Source organism: Camarhynchus parvulus, chromosome 8 (assembly GCF_901933205.1).
Source record: "Camarhynchus parvulus chromosome 8, STF_HiC, whole genome shotgun sequence".
NCBI lineage: Eukaryota > Metazoa > Chordata > Aves > Passeriformes > Thraupidae > Camarhynchus > Camarhynchus parvulus.
The window spans coordinates 11515333-11532942 of NC_044578.1; the positions used below are offsets into that span (position 1 = coordinate 11515333).

Genomic DNA, 17610 nt, shown 5'->3' on the forward strand with positions numbered 1-17610 from the left:
ACAGAGGCACAAGTGAATTAATTCATGCAGAAGCCACACACAGGGGAAAATGCACTGAGTACATTTGCATTTATGGAGTCAAAGTGAGAGCAAAGTGAGCTCTAACCAATACAAATACAAATGAATCTGGATACAAATTCTACTTTTTAGAGTTTAATTTCTACTGTTCTAATAGGCAAGCGGTCATTCCCTTTACTTACACACTCCCTAAATCAGGTTCTGATTCAGACATTCCAAAAGCTTCTAGAAGAGGTGACTTTAAAACCACAACAACAGAGATGCAGGAAAAATCATTTAGATAGTTTTTTAATTTTCCAGCTCTAAATGTAGAGCTGTAAGTCAACTACATAGCATCTCTTTCTCTACTCTTTCCACAATAAGAACTGAGTTGTAGCTTAAGTAATAATAACATTCAGCCTGAAAGGATCCCCTTGTGTATCTATTACCCTGTCAGTTAGGAATTCCAAAAACCCCACAGGAATCAGTCCATGGGGACATTTGCCTTTCAGCAAGACTTAATGCTCTGAAAACAAACTGTGTCCAATTTAGCTGAGACATTTCAAGGCACTATCACCTGCATCCTGCCTCCAGTACCTCCCTTAGAACACAGTGGAAAGTGTCTAAGCTTTAAATATAGTTTTCCACACTGCAGCACATTAATTCAAGCTATTGATGAGGTGGGACTGCAGTTTGATCCCAGGTTTGAAGTGCCTGACAGCAGTAACCTCTCCCTGGTTTGCTGCTTAAAATATTAGTAGCAACTGTTACAAAACTCAACGACGGACCACTGAGAAAATAAAACCAGCAGAAAATCTGTTCAGCACAGACAGTATAGGTCCTTGGACCTAATTTTCCACCTTCTTTATGTGTTTTTATAGGTACTAATAAAAGCATCTATTAATAGTATTAAAATAGTATGTTATGTTTTAATAGTTTCAAGTTTGTACATTGTAAAATATAAAAGTTATTTCTTCAATTAGTTACTGTTAACTTTCCTTTTATATTGCTCAGTTTTAGTATCTGGAAAACAAACAGCTGCTACTGAGTAATTACAATAGTGTTCTGAAACAAATTAGTCATTAAGACCTGAATTGTGATTAAGAACCAATTGTGCAGCATGATTCAAAGCTAATAAAAGTTACATGGCAAAGAAAAAAGAAAGGGTACAAACAGTCGGTCTAAACACTGTATTGCCTCAACTGATTTTATTCCCAGTCTGTTATCACAAGTTAACAGATTGAATAAGAACAAAAATGATACAAATTCTACCTTTCTGCTCAAAGACACCAGACTTCCCTGGTATCAGAATTACACCTTTTTTTCAATATGCAGTATGCTAATTTAACTATTTTAATGCTTTCAGAACTTTTGTTTTATGAATTCGGCCGTGTAGCTAGACATGCTGAATGCTTGAAATTCGGTCATATTGAAAAGACAATTTCATTATAGTGTAATGAATTTGCAGGCACAATTTCAAATTTATTTATTTCCAAATGTTTATCTTTCCATTTCTTTCAAATGAGCATGACTCTTGAATGACTGTTGCAATTGCAGCTCCTGATGAAAAACTGTCAACATTATTGGAGGAAAACAACCTGGACCATGCTTACCAAAACTGCCCAGTTATTCGTATGTCCACTTCTAAAAAACTGCTCTGCTTGATCCTGAAAGATGAAAAAAAATAGATTTTTCAGCAATAGGAAAGAAATGACCACTCATCGTTTTGTTATTTCCACAATGGTGTTCAACGCACATGCTTACCACACATTAACACTGAATAGACCTTAGAAAAGCTAGAAGAAAGGTGTTTTTCTTAACATTTGCACATTTCATGTTAACGCTCCAAATCTTTCCCTGAAACTTGCTACAGAACAAAGAGGAACTATTGGTCACTTGCACCTTAGCTAAAAAAGCCCACACACCTCTATGCCAAAGGACACTCCAAGAACAAAATCATGTGATTTTTTGACCTACAGTTTCATCCTTAATGAGAAGAGAGCCTAGGATTCAACTCAATTCAATTTTCAAAAGCAAGTAAGAGAATCTGCAGTTTGAACCCACTTTAAATCCAAGGTGGTTACATTTATCTTCCAAAATCGGGATCTATGACAGCAACCTTCTGTATAATCTGTGTTCTCCACGGTGCCCACTTTCTTTTGCAGATAAGAGACCCCTTTCTCCTTAACAGAGAGCATAAATGAGGACACAACAAGGGGCTAAGACTTCAGAGAGGTAAGGGAACAAGTCTGTCATGGGGCAGGAACCCAAATCTGCTGACTCTTAAATCAGACTCCATTAACTCTGAGGAGTTCTGGGATGATGCTCGTGGTCTTACACAAAACACACGGTAACAGAAATAGTGTTGTACTTCAAGCAGCAAACAACCTGCAGTTTAATTAGTCATCCAGAGATTGTAAGAATATTTCTACTGTTTAGGGTGTGGGGGTTGTTTGGTCCTAGTTGCAATTAATTTCAAGCATAACTACTTGTTAATAACGCAGAATTCAAAACCAAACAACACTCCAGATGCAGCGTGGGCACAGTGCATTAAGCTAATTGCTGAAACATGAAAATACTCCCACCTGACAAACCCACGGGCACCTGCCGTGTGCAAGCGGGCACCGGGGAGCCCGGGCCGCTCCTCCGCCCTGGGAGCGCCCGCGCCCGGCCCGGGACACACCGGACTGGGCCCGCCGGCTCCGGCAAGGGCCATCAGACACCCAATACAAGTTACAGAGCGTGGCAGGGAGAAAGTGAATTTCAGACACCCGCAAGAGGATGAAAAGTCTGAGGGTTTGTAACTTTCAGCAGTTTGAACAAGGCACCGGCGCCGCGGTTCCGCCCACGGGGCAGCGCCGGGAGGCTCCGCCCGCCGGGAGGCAGCGCTGGGGACTGCGGCTCGGTATCGGTGCCCATCGTACCGACAGGGTCCCTCCTGCGTGCCGCCAGCGCCTCCGGACAGCTCCGCGGGCAGCCCACGGGCGCGCTCCGAGCCCGCCGAGGGGCGGCGATGGGGACGCGGCAGCACCGAGCCCCAGGCGCCGCCCGCCCGCCCTGCCGCCCGCTCTCAGGCCCCGCCGCGGCTCCCCAGCCCCGTACCTGGAGGCCGCCGGGCAGCGCCGCGCCGCAGCAGCCCAGCAGCAGCAGCGCGGCGGCGGCGGTGCGGGCTCGGCCGGCACCGGGCACGAGCCGCCATCTCAGCCCGCCTCCTGCGCGGCCCGGCCGCGGCTGCCGGAAGGGGGGCGGCGGCCTGTGCGCAAGTTCCGCGGGCGGGAGCGCCGCCGGCCCCGGGCCGTGCCCTGCCTGCCCCGCCGGCCCGGCGCCTCGGGAGCGGGCCCTGGTCACGCGCTGAGCTGTGCCGACTTTCCCGGCCTCCCGGGCTGGCAGGACAGAGGCGGTAATGGCAGCCGGTCTGGCGTTGCCTTGGGCACCCGAGTTCGCCGTGGCTCCGTCGTGAGCTGGGGCTGGAAAACACCGGCCGCGCATCTCGCCTTCGGCTTGGCCCTTCCTCTCAGCCGCCTTCCAAGAATTCCGTGAAATCCTGGGCTCTAAGAGGGCAGGACGTGGCGAGCTGTGAGCCGACGGTGTCATCAGGTTTTGGTGGCCGCAGGGCTGCCTTGGAGAGTGGAGGGGATGGCTCGGGAGAGGGACCACCTTTGGCAAGGGAGGGAGTGGGATCTAAAGGTAGATTTTTATTTTTCATGAAGCCTTGCTATAGCTTTGCCTGTAGTGTATTCATCCCTCAGACCTGATGCATCATCAATTTTTTTTTCAATGTATTGAACCACTTGGTATGATTCTTTTATTTCCACTATCTCATCTTGTCACTGCTTTGTTCAATTGCCTGACGCCTTCCATTAGTGAAGATGCAGAATCTGCCCTGAACCATGGAAGCTATATCTTGCTCCATGTACTTGTCACCAGTAATGACTTTCTCAGACAGGAGCACATTTCCATGTATTAATGTTGGGATTTCAATAGCATCACGTTTGCTGTTTGAAAGCATCACTGGTTTCCTTGACAAAAATAATCATCTGTTACTAGATGGTACTTACTCCCTTCAGAACACCATAGCCACCAGCTCCTGTTGTGCCTGAACCCTTCTCCTGTGTGAGCCCCTTGTGAACCTACTGAGAAGTGCTGTGGTTGTCAATGTCTCTTGGTGCCTGCTTGTAAGCGGCACTGTTTGTCTTCTTCTTCCAGAAAGCTAAATGAATTTAGGGCCAAACTTAAGCTTTTTTCTTGCCCCTTCAAATGCTTCCACTTAGGTCTCTTGGTCATTCTCAGATGTGGTCATGATGTGTCAGTAACTCTAAAGGATAGACAAGGATAATACTAAAGGATCTCTCCAAGCATGTATTCATGCAGTTTGGTAAACTGATGAGTTGATTTCATGTGCCTCGACTCAGATAGCACCTCATTGCCTTTCTGTTCCCATGTGGAGTTGGCCAGGAAACATGTGACAGAAGGTCTGAGCCTGTGACTGAACTTCTTTCAGTTAAGCTTACTTCCTTGCTCTTTGCACTTATTACAAATATTCATCCTTTGGTAACATCCTTTTCACACAGAAATAGTGTCAGCAGCTGTGTCCTGATGATGCTTCTTTGAACCAGACATAAGTCCTGATGTTCATACCATGTGAAAAGTTATGTCAGATATGGCCAAAAGGTGACTTTTGGCTTACCAAGAAACATTCTTGACGTGAGAAGTAATGAACGTCTTTTCTGTGAATAAAATTTAAAATCATCCTGTTTGCTTACAAACTCCTGAACTTCTTGAATTTTGTATCAGAGGTGAACTAACTTTTTCATTCTCTGGAATGCTAGACTTTATAGTTTTAATAGCATTCTTTAAAGGTCACTGTGTATGATTTGCTACTTAAGAAAATAAACTGAAAAAGTGGAAAAAACCCTCGAGTGGCATTGGAATGATATAAACACGGGTTAAAAACCATAGCAAATTTTCCTTACATGAAAGATCACTTGTATTTCTCGTGGTTACATGTAGTTGGGTTTGCAATCACTAGGAAGGCTCAGCTGGCTCCTGATGCAAAAGCTCTAAACATAGCTGCATACATAGCTGATACATAGCTGCAAACTCCCAGTTCTTGTGTCCCCTGGTGTCATCTGCAGTGCGTGAGCAATGTTTGGATCAGCTGCAGCCACACCGCAGGGGCTGCTCTTTCTTTGTGGGTGTTCAGGTCCTGTTGCTGCCTTTCCATCCCAGGGCAGAGGCAGCACTGAGTTAAGGCAAGCTCAGTTGCACAAGCTCTTTGGAATATGCCAAAAGAATGGCCATTACTCCCTCTGATTAATATTCTGTGTAACACAGTGCATCACCTTCTTAGGTCTGTTTCTGGTTTGCCTTCTGAATTCCCTTAGCCTGTTTGAGTGTCTTTTCTAATGGATCTAATTCTCCTTCTACTTCTGGCTCTTATTTCTTTATAGGCTCAATCTTTCTGGACTTTGGTATTCATCAGACACGTATGAGTGTGCCAGTGCTTCAGGCATTATTCCTGGAGGTGGTATCACTTCTCTTTTTTTTTCTCCAGTGAGACAGTACCAACAGCTTTGTCTGATTTTTTTCATCTTTATTCCCTTAGGCAGCTCTCAGTACATACTTCCATGCCTGTACAGGATTTTTTTTTTTTTTTGTCTAGAAGAAAAGCTCTATGCTGTCTGCTCCTGTTTCTTCGTTCTGCTTTGTTTCTGTGCTAATAACAGTACTTTTCATGCTCTGAGTGTCTTTACTTTGACCTTTGCCACAATGTGTCTTGTACTTCATGGTGAGTAATTAGAAAGGACACCAAATGTGTATTCCAAACTTATTTGTAATTAAAACAATTGTTTTAAAAGCTGCTGTAACTGCAGCTGGTATTCACATTGCTGCACATCTTGGTGCCCTTCCAGATTCTTTCCTCCTCCAGCAGGTTGCTCAGGCCCTAATCCTCTAATCTATACCCTCTAGAAATTGCCCTTTATGAACCATCTGTCAGCTTGTTCCTGTCCAGCATGGAGCAAAAAAGCCTTGCCTTCTACTGAAGAGGAGCAAAATCCCAAGTGTAACCCCATAAACTCCTAAAACAGGGATTTATTATACTAGAGTTCGCCTGACACTTTCTGATCATGAAATTGGTTTTTTTCTGTACCAAAAATACCAATTAAATATCCGTAATTTTGTTGGCATTAACCTTGATTGTATTACTTATTTGTATCACAGTGCAACTCTTCCTTCTTCTATACTCTTCATCACTGTTCTCTATCTGCTTTCCTGTTTGTTTTAGACTTGCATGTACTGTCTGATAATTGTCTCCTGTGTAAGAGAAAAAATCTGTCTTTGGCTGTATTTGTTGTGCTTCCAAATAAAAATTAAAATAAGCTCTTGCAATGACATAAGTCAACAAGAGTGATTCTTAAGGAATCGTCAATAATAGCTGAACTGTACTATCCCACTTAAAAATGCAGATTTAGTGCTTTCTTCCTTTTGACTGTCAATATAATAGATTTTAAAAATGCCAAAACAAGTCTACTGTAGCTGATAAAATGGCAACAGTAATTAAATTATTGATTGATCTCACTCATTTGGGTTTTTTCCTCCTTCTGTTACTGGAAGGCTGTCTTGACTAAAGAATGTTCATACTTTGAAAAGATTTACAATAGCAAATTAATACTGATAAAAAGTAGGCAAAATTAATGTAGTGAGAGTAATAGATACAGAACTTCCAAAGGAAAATTATTTTTAAAAAGCCTTGTTTTTAATTTTACTGAGCTGAAACAGTTATACTGAAGGGTGTTTGTCAATAGATTCTCTTTGTACTCTGGCCAAACACAGTAGACCGTACATTTCTGTTCAACCATAGCATCAAGTGGCTTAACTCCACACTGGAATCAAACTAGACAGTATTTGTTACTGTTATTTACAAAGTGGGATTATAACAATAATGTTTTACAGGCCTTCTGAGGTCAGAATAGAACACAGGCAAAAACCTTGAAGCCTACAATGAAATTCAGTTGACATTTGTTCTTAATGAATTAACCATCTACCTTGTCATCAGTTCTGTTCTGTCATTAGTGATGTAAATATTACCAGGCATTGAATTTCCATACTGTTGAATTGTGAAATAAACCAGTTTTTCATCTTCAGAAGACATGAAGTTACCAAGCATTCCAGCAATTTATTCTGTTGGTAAAAAAAGGTAAAATATGATAAAAGAAAACATAGAAAAACAGTGGCAGCTCATTGAGATAGTTAATTAGGTCACATTTAGTCTTTGTGCACCTGTATTTTTCTCAATAGATAAAGCTGAAAATATTTTCTCAAATCATTATTAAAAGGGCAAAATTGGGAAAAAGATAGCAGTAAACCTCCTCAATGTATTATTTATTTAAAACATTATTTAAAATTACCCTCCCCATTGTATTTTTTTCATTGGTATTTCAAAAGTGTTCATTCTCAAATAGAAAATTCATGGGCTTTTTAATTAGAAACAAGATAAGAATCTTAATTAAATTGCCCTAAATACAGCTAAATTTAGAACCAGTTTTACCTTTGGCTTCAAGCAGTGGATAGAACATTGTGTGGTTTAGAATCGTTAAGAAGCCATCACTTTTATCCCACTGCCATTTCTGACATCTGTATGATAAATCTCTCCTGAGTGCTGAATACACCAATACCTGAGTGTCTCAGCAAAGTCCTCCCTGTAGGGATTGAGCTGAAGTGGCCTCAGCTCTGCTGGTTAAATTAAATAAAGGGCAGTGTTGCTGATAGACTCATTTTAGCTCCCAAACCAATACTTAAAGCTATTGTGTGTACTCAAACTGGTCTTCAGCCTGCAATCTAAATATAATCTTTTGTCTTTCAAGTAATTGTCTAATTTGCAAGCAAGGGGTTTTGTATTCCATTGAGGACTACTCATCAGCTATATGAGAAAACCAACAAAACATCTGCAAGAAAGGCTGAATGCACATCAGCTTTACCTGGAAAAAGTTAGTATTATGAAAATCTTATTAGAAATAAGATCTACAGTGAGCCCTGAGTCAACTTTATAAGAGGTTACTCATACTCCAAGTACAATAACATTGATTAAAGTTAAACATTTGTACAGTGACTGAAACTGAATCCAGTATATTGCCAGGAAAGGTTATGCAGATCAATGTGTGATGGGTACTGAAATGTCATTAAACCTGACTAGTGGAAGAGTGAGTTGAGAAGCAAAATTTAAGACCAATCCAAAATTAGGCCGTTAAGAAGGAATTTAAAGAAATATTCTCAATGAAATGAATAACTTAATATTTTAAAATGTAAATAGACATTGTTGTTCTTCTTAATGTTTATCCAGGAGATTTGAGGAAGAGCAGATTGAAACAGCCCAACAAATTTTTAGACAAAACTTTACTTGTAGTTTTAGGAGCAGCTACTAAAGAGCGGATCAGCAAACCTTAATAATTTCTCACTCTACTCAAAGTGTGTAAAGCAGAGAGATCATTTTCTTCCCTCTTTAGCTTCATTTACCAGGGTTGTGTAAAAGCTGCTGTGGATGAGGTGGAAAGTGCTCATGCTGAACTAAGCATAAGAGTATCCTTCAATAAACTGCAAGTTCTAACTCCATGCTCTTGGAAATTAAAAGTATCTGTTTCTGTGAGCTCATTTACCAGAAACTCTTCCCAAGTACAAATGCCAGAATGACTTCATAAATTGAAATCATAGTGCTTGGCAGCCAGATTTTGCTGTGATTTATAAAAATGAAGTCTTTTTGAATTTCTTTCTGCACAGGTCAGTAAAAAGCCTTTTCATCATGACGATGCTGGCACTCAGTGCAAGGTGGAATTTTACTTTAAAAATTAAATGAACTGTTACTGAGCAGAAAGTCTGGGAAAAAATCAACATATTCAGCAAGAAAGTAAATCAGTGACTTGTCAACCCACCAAATATTTCCTTTCTTAAAAGCCAGATTGTGTGGCCTAAGTTAATGATAGTGTGCAAACTGAGAACTCCCCACACAAGAATGCACTGTTGTAAAATCTATGAAAGTTTTTCTATATTGTTTTGCAACTCATGAATGAAGAATTCAAGCCCCTTGTTTTCACCTGTCTTTTATCTTTGTGCTGTGGAGTGTATCCTGACGAGATTTTTCTAATTGAAAGAGAACATAAAGAAAAAGACCTGGTGATAATTGGAATTACCAATACATGAGTATGTGCCTGTCATTTCTATGTATCTGTCCTGTGACCTGAACTAGTTGGTTTTGCTGCTAAATATCTGTATTACATGAAAATGTAAAAGCTACATTTACTGCAGTTAATGACCTCTTACATTTTAAGGTAGGCATTTGAATTTACTTGTTCATTCAAGGTGATTGATTTTTACATGGAGAAAAGACACCCATCAGTCAATCAGCTTCAATTAATCAGTGCCTTAATGGATGCATTTGCAAAAGTATTATCTCAGCAAAAATCACCTTCTTGCACTTGAACTCTCTTAGTTATCAAGGATTTCCTTAAACAAAATTTCTCTCATTATAATATTATGTAAATGCTTAAAAACACCCTTGGATTTTAGCTGCATGTGTTTATTAAATATATATCTCAATAAACAATTATACATCTCTTTGTCATGTACAGAAATATAAGGATTCCAGATCTAAATTTCACAAACAGAACAAATTAAGACTATTCCTTTCAGAAGAGTTACATCAAAATTATTATATGAGATCAAGGGTACATAACTTTCCTTGCTACTTAGCTTTAGAGTGAAGATGGTAATCATTTGACATTGTTAAATGTAAAAATAATTACTGCTTTTTAGCTGTACAGCACCTCTTACGGAAAGATCTCAAGGCAGTCAGTGTTAATTTCATGTCATCTCAAACCTGGATACTTCAAATACTACTCAAAAATTTGGAGTATTGCTAATTTGTATTCATTTTTGCTTTCGTCTGATTCTGTTTGCCTGCATATTTCCACAGGATTAGGAAAACAGTTTAATTTTTTTAATTGCTATATATTACCATGTTGTAAGAAGCATTTTTAATCCAGATTCTTTTCCATGGATTGATTTTTGTCCCATAGGAGACTGAACATATTTTGCCTTCTTTATATCCTCATCTAGGAACCAGAAGAGTATGAACTATCTTTTCCATTTCCTTCAGTAATTCTATGTCTAGTTATGATGGTCTAAAATTGCCATATTTGTTTTCAAATCCTTTTGTGAAATAAATTATTCTTCATTCATTATGCTATTTATCGCCTGTGAATTCTTGAGACAAAATATATTTTCTCTCTTGTAGGAGATCCTCATATGTTCATAAATCAAAAATTTATTTTGGAAAGGAAGTATGTCTCTGTGTGTATTGGTACTATTAAATGGTAAAACCAGGATATTTTTTCCAGAAATTGCTCATATTTCAATAAAAGAAGTCAGCTAGGAAGGCTGTACATTCTATCTCTGCAGGTCATGTTTCACTTTTCCCTAGCCCAGAGGCTGATAGAGTAAGGTTCCAGTAGAAAGCCAGTAATCAATAATTTTCAATCAATGTATATAGAAAAATGTCAGCTACACTACAGGGTAATTCAAAAAACTATTTCCAAAACTGATTTAGGGGTGATTTAGCTGTATATTGTAAAGAAAGGAGTAATTTAAGGGTTCTTCAAATATTCAGCTCTTGTCCAAACAATACCAACTCAGCTGTAAGCCAATGACCTCTTTGTCAAATACACAAGAGTTAAAATAAGTTTGGTTTGTTTTTTTTTTAATTCCTGAACATTTTTTAATAAATTAGAAAAGCACAGCCACTGAGTTTCTCATTTGTACATTTTATATGTCATTTTATAGCAACCTGCCTCTGCTGCTAAGGAGTTCATATAGGAGCAGAACTTTGTCAGTTCTCCTGAAAGCAGTGATCCTTAATTAACTTCTCCTGAACCCTGCCTTGTGTCATGACAGCCAAGGTGGATTTGCTTTCCACAGCACAATTGCCTAATCCCTAACTAGGTATTTATAAGGCAGAGCCAAGGGTCCTGTGCAGCCCTGCACTTCAACAACTATTTCATTTTATTGGGTAGCATGACAAGAAAAAGAAAGGTCTTGGTGATTCAACAAGTGCTGAGGATTATTAATAATTTCCAGTGTTATAAACTACATGGTGTTAGGTTCTATCAAATACTAAGTTATAATCCTTTCTTCCATTTAGCCAAAAGTTTCACCCCATGCCAAGTTGAACCTGAGTTCAAGTTCAGCCCTCATGTGATAGTTCCATCGACAGTTATCTTTGCTAATAAGCCATCTGGCAGGGTGTCAGCTTCTATGGGAAGCAGGTGTTTGATCCAATTCTCATTTGTTATACTGTCAAGAAAGCATTCACTGAAGTTGGTGACTAAATTCAGGCAATGTTCTTGTATGTCAGCAGAAAGGCAGGATGAATTTCAAATTAATATTAAAACATTTCTATGGTTAAAACATTTGCCAGTTTCTCTCACGTCTCTCAACTCGGCCTATTGTATCTTCAGGTCCAATTTCTTTATCTTGCCTACATTCTATGTTCTGATTTGTATCTAATTATTACATAATGTGCATATTTTAATCTCTAGGTGCTGCATTCTATTCATTGCAATGCAAGAACAAGAAGTTAAGGGGATGAGTTCAAGAACATTAGATCATTAAAAAATGACTTAGGCAAAATTAAAATCCTCCCCCCCACCCCAAATGTGTTCCTTACAGTAGAATTCAGAGTTGTGAGCCAATACCTGACAAAGCTACAGCCTTTCTGTGTCTAGAAAAGAAAGTTTGGAAGGTCATTCCTCACTTTATTATGGAATATAAAATACAAAGAGAGCTTTAGCTCTAGGAAAACTAACAGGGAGAAGTAAACACCAGTGACTTACCAACATTTTGACAGCTACTGCTCTGTGCTGAATACTGGATACACACTGAATATGAAAATAGGAAACTTTTTTTACCAGAATGCTACAGTTATCGCCATGGCCACTTTTGAAAACAGAACATGCCAACATTATTCCATTGTGAATCCTAATTATAAAAAATTGTGATGTTGTGAAACAAGATTTCTTTTTTCCTTAAGATTTATTTTATTCTTTGGAATACATGTACCATCATGTATCTGACCAAAATTAATGGTCCTCATTTTTGAGTAGAGAAAAAAAAATCTGCGCTTATAAATGCCTTTCATACAAGCAAATAGCCCATCCAGGAATCCTTCTTGACCCTAGGTAAGAACAAATTACATCAAATGTAATTATACTTTTTTCCTTTGACTTAACATCACAATGTTTTGAGCCACTGTAAAGATATAAACATCAAAAAATGTTGAAGTTTTCTCAGTGTGAGCAATTCCTGAAATCATTATGTGACTTTTCTAAGCCCTTCATACAGGAAGTTGGTATTACTTGGAATTCATTTAGCTAAAAAAGAAATAGTCAAGATGCTTATCTTTTCAAGAGCTGTACTTTGTGAAAGATGATTTTCAAGTAGGGAAGATTTTCACTGTATGACTGAATAACAAGTTATAGAAATAATGTTGGATGGCACTAGTCCATTTAACCACTGAAATAAAACCCAAATGCCAAGTAACAGGAACTTGTACTTTCTAACAATCTTGAGCTCCTCAGTGTTCCCAAGATGAGGTCTGTAGCTGTGCTTGAATTCTTTTCTATTCCCACAACCACCACCCACAAGTCGTTATTCAGTTCAAGCCTGTTTTATTGACTGAATTTTGCTGTGTTTTTTTGTGTTTTGTTTTGGTGTTTTTTTCCTACAGCTACACAAATTCCCTTAGCTCATAAAGAATAAACTAGATGAACAGAAATTATTAACAGGGGACAGTGCATAGATTAGAAGTGTGGTTGGATCCTTAGGACTTTATTGGACAAAAACCATACCACATTTGTAAGTTTTTGAAAAATCAGTATCCACAGATTTGGAGTATTTATTAATCAGTTACTGAAAAATGGTAATTTTATTTATGAAATAATCCTCCCAAAGAGCAATTTCTGTAACACTGTCGGGAGAGGGGGAGATCCAGTTTAACTGACATAAAATAAAAGCAAAAACATCAAGAGGCTGTAATGGATCAGACAGAAGGTCTGTGTAAGTGCTCAATCTGTGTTCTCTCCAGTAGTAAGCAACTGTCTTAGGGACAAGGAAAACCTCTAGAGGACCTCCTGCTTTTCATCTCTCAGAGATTTAAGGACTTTCTGAGGTAATAACCTTGAATTTATTAAGTTACATAATGCTGTACACTATCCTCATACTATCTAATTATTATAAGCCAAATCAAGGATAAAAAATACAAAAATATGCATTAAAATTGGGAATTATTTAAGAAATGTTAACAACACAGAAAAAAACAGCAATTTGCCTTGAAAATAAAGATATATAAGAATAAGAAAAACTTCTATTGTAAATACTAGAAGCTGCAAGAAAGATACGTGACAGATTTAAGAACAGCTAAACAATAAGAAGGGAAACAAAATTACATCTAAACCAATAGTCAGAGGGGCGCAACAGCATTTAAAATAGCAGCTTTTCTGAAGAAAGAAAGAAAACAATCCTTACAACATTTGTGCCATATCCTTTCATAGATTTATCAAAAGTGATTGAAAGGCTTCACTACATATTTCAGTTCTGTATATAAATGATCAGATGATGTAACTATACCATAGCATGATAATGAAACATTCTCCATTAGAGCTGTAGTCAAGTAAATTTTATAAATAGTAGTCACTAAAAATAACTTTTGGATAAGTTGTATCAGAGTTTTAAAACAGCTGGAAAGGACAGGAAAGGGAAAAACTGGAAAGGGACTCTAAGAACTCTTGAAATACTTACATTCTGGGAATATGCTAGACCACTACTTTATAAGGGTGGTGGTATAGGGAATTATAGCCCTGGCCATCTAACATGGAACTTAGTGAAAAAACATAACTGGTAAGAACATACTGGAATATAGCTTATATGAAATTTAATGAATGCCTGACAATGCTGGCTTCTGAAATAAAGATCATCTCAGATCTGTACACAAATACTTGCTCAAGAAAGTTCCTTTTGGCTGATGAAAAAAAAAAGGTGCTGATCTGATGCCATTTACTTACTGCTGCAGGATATTTTCTTTAAAAAAACCTGAGTGAATCAAAATTAATGTGTATATATATTTAATGATTAATTGACTGGCCTCAAAAGTGAAGTGTGAATGGGAAATACTGACTTTCTGTTTTGGTCCCTTAGGAACTATGGTTTGGCCACGTGCTGTATAATATTTGCAGTGATTACAAAAACCGAAGAAAACCACTGGTACCAGTGGCAGGGAGCAAAGACTGGGGCAGTGGGATCTCCCAGAGGGGACAGCTCAGTGGCACTGAGCAGGATGATTTCTTGGTAAACTGGGTGCAAGCAAATATAGGAAGTCATACATCAAAAATAAAGTGCAGGCGCTGATGCTCCAGCAAAGGAACCTGGGAGAGAAAACAGTGGAAAGGAGAGCTGCTGGGAATCTGCCAGGTACCCAGCTCAGGGTGAGCCCTGTTGCAACACCACAGCAGGGCACAAATTCAGTCTGTCAGCGGGAAAACAACAGAATGAGGGCACTGAGGGTGTCACAGGCAGGCTGGAAGAGCAGAACAATGTGTCCTGTTTGATGCCTCTACATCCCACTCAAGATGCATGTAGATAAATTGGACAGTTCAGGGAAAGGTCACAAGAATGATTATTTAGCTATTTCATTTATCATAACAAATATGGACTTGATCATAGCATTTCTTTAAAATGTTTTTTTCTCAGCAGATTGAAATATGCATCCTCAAACTCTTAAATGGCATTAACTTCTTTCTTCCCTTCCGTGTTCTATTCATCTTGGTGTACTCAAAATTTACATAAAATGTTAATTCTGGGGCTTACCGAAATCTAGATCCAGAAATCAGGTTTTTCTTGGTTGATTTTTCACTACTTTTCAATTGGTGATACACTTCACTTAAGTAACATGTTCAGGTACCAGTAGAAAAGAGAATAAATGTCTATCAGAGTAGAAAAGAAAAAATGGTGTATCAGAGTAGAAAAGAAAGGTGGGGGAAACATGAGGTTAAAAAAAACCAGTTAATACAGTAGCAAAAGGGTTTGGAAAGGGATTTCTCCTAAAAATTAAAATATCATTTGAGCGATCTTGGATTAATTTATACCACACTAACTGCAATATGGGGCTGCAAGTAAGTTCCAAATTTACATTAAAATGCATACCATTTCTGGATCAGAAGCATATAATTCAGCATGTTCTATTAAAAAGGCTGCACATAATTGGTTTACTTACAGAATCTACAAATTCAAGCTGTCCGCATATCAGCCTGTATAAGCACATTAATCCAAGGATGTTGGTTCTGATTTAATAAAGATGTCTAGCAGAGCAGCAACTGGTGTGACAGAACCAGCCACTAGTGCTTGAACAGGCACTAGACAAAAAAATAGTTTATAAAATACTGGGGTATTCTGAAGTGATTTTTGAAAACACAGAACCTAATTATGGTTTGACTGAAGGCTATGGGTGTTGTGTAATTGGTTTAACCAAGAAGAATAGAAGGCCCAGAACACTACGTCCCAGCTGATCCCTGAAAATACTGATTCATCTTAGTGCAGCTTCATGTGGCTTCTGGAGGAAACAAGAAGAATGAGAATGGAATCTGCCAAATGCTATAAGATCCATAGGAAGTTTTCTAGATAAATTTTCAGAAATGTTATCATTTTGATAGCAAAATTTTATTCTTTCTATTGTATCTTCTTGCCCTCCACAAAAGGTAGGAAATAACCAGTGATCCTTGTGCCTTACCCAGTACCCTAAAGAGCTGCCTGCACCTTCGGGAATGGGCAGTGCCCTGGAGCTCAAATGCATTCCCATTCCTTTGAGCATTTTTACATCCTATGTTACTTTCTAAGGCGGTAAGACCACTTCACTCCCACCTGCACTCTTGATCAGACACTTACCCAACAAAGAGCTCACCTTCGAACAGCTCCCTTTATCTTACCTGCACAACAAATAACCCAGCTTTTTGTGCGCCTTTGGCTCATCTCTGCTTAATCCTTCACTGCCAATGTTCTTCAGAGCCTTTGAGAAGCTTCCACCTGCGACCCTGCTTCAATAAGGGGATTCTTCTTGACAGCAAACGCATAAAACATTGCTTCTACAAGGAGGAACTGTATTATTAGATCCAAAAATATCCTTTCCAGATACATTTCACACCTTCAGTCTGATAGATTTCCTAATGGCTGTATTTGTTCTGAGGTGGTAATTTCTGCAACACAGAATTTGATTTTGTGCAACAAAACAACATTTTGAACAATAATGAAGATGTGCATAATAATAATGCATAATTTTATAGCAGGAGAGTTATTTCTGTTATTTTATTTTCTGTTAGCATTATCTAACTGAGCAAAATGCCTGGAAGCCTACAGTAAAAAAAAAAGCCAAGTAGGGCAACACTTTACACAAACATATTTCACATTCCTGAGGAAGATGCTATGGAAAACATATGAAAGGAAATATTTTTCTCTTGCCAAACCAGGACATTGGATGAGATACTAATTTACCCATAAATGCTGAGTATATAAAAATATATATTCTGAAAGCCTATAAATGGAATTTATCCAAGACAATGATAAATACAGATAAATTTTTTGTTGTATCAAGAAACAAACAAAAAAAAGTTACACCCACAAAATGCCAAAAACACAGCTCTGTGTTCCCAAATAGAATGCCATCTTCTATTACCCCTCCTTAGCAAAGACCTCATTTTAAGAAAATATCTATTTAATTTAATTCCATCTTCCTTTTGTCAACCTTCATTTAAGGTAATTTAAAAGCAATTATGTCTCATATCTTTTTATTAGGACATTGGAGCCTACTCATTTTACTCAATAAAAATTACGGCAATGTGCTTTTCAATGAATTTACATTTGGATGGATTAAAATTTTAGCAGAAGAAAGTAGGGTTAAAACCACATCCAGATTTTATGGGAGGATGAGAAAAACTGCAGAATGCTGATTAAACCCTTCAGTGAAGACCAAAGTCTTACTTGAACATATGAGAAGTGTCAATTCAGTGACTCCATCTTCTCTAAGTAGACACCAATGGATTGATAGAAACTGGAGCTGGAAAGGCTCTGAAGCCAAACTGCAGAGACACTTCAGCTATGGTCTTCCAGCAGCTTTGCACTGAAACACGTTTGCCCAGAGAGTTTTGTGAGCCCCAAGCCTGTAAGTGTCCAAGGCCAGGTTGGATGGAGCCCTGAGCAGCCTCATCTTTCGAGCGGCATCCCTGCCCATGGCAGGGGGTCAGAACAAGATGATCTCTAAAGCCCCTTCCAACCCAAACCATTCTATGATTCTGTGGGCCATCCATCAGTCAGTTGCTGTGAAGGGATGTCAGTTGCTGCCCTTTACGTGGTAGTTGCTGGGAATATTTGGATGACCTGGAAAACCAAACAGTCCAATTTGTCATTAGAAGATCATGGGACTGCCTTCTGGGCAGAATTTAGCAGTTCATGGAATGAACAAGGACTGGATGCTTCTCTGGGAGAAAAAAAAGAAAAAGCTGCATAAAAAGCTGGAGGCTG

General features: G+C 38.7%; 2 protein-coding genes across 2 annotated transcripts in view; one reads left to right on the forward strand and one right to left on the reverse strand.

The window, feature by feature from the left end:
* Positions 1 to 3486, reverse strand: part of PIGK (phosphatidylinositol glycan anchor biosynthesis class K) — a 64841-nt gene extending 61355 nt beyond the window's left edge. The window contains exons 1-2 of the mRNA XM_030953569.1: positions 3100 to 3486; positions 1611 to 1664 (exon numbers count right to left, since the gene is read on the reverse strand). Of these exons, the coding sequence (XP_030809429.1) occupies positions 1611 to 1664; positions 3100 to 3486 (441 nt within the window). The remainder of the gene's footprint in view (positions 1 to 1610; positions 1665 to 3099) is intronic.
* Positions 3302 to 17610, forward strand: part of AK5 (adenylate kinase 5) — a 98369-nt gene continuing 84060 nt past the window's right edge. The window contains exon 1 of the mRNA XM_030953965.1: positions 3302 to 3397. The gene's annotated coding sequence lies outside the window, so the exon portion shown is untranslated. The remainder of the gene's footprint in view (positions 3398 to 17610) is intronic.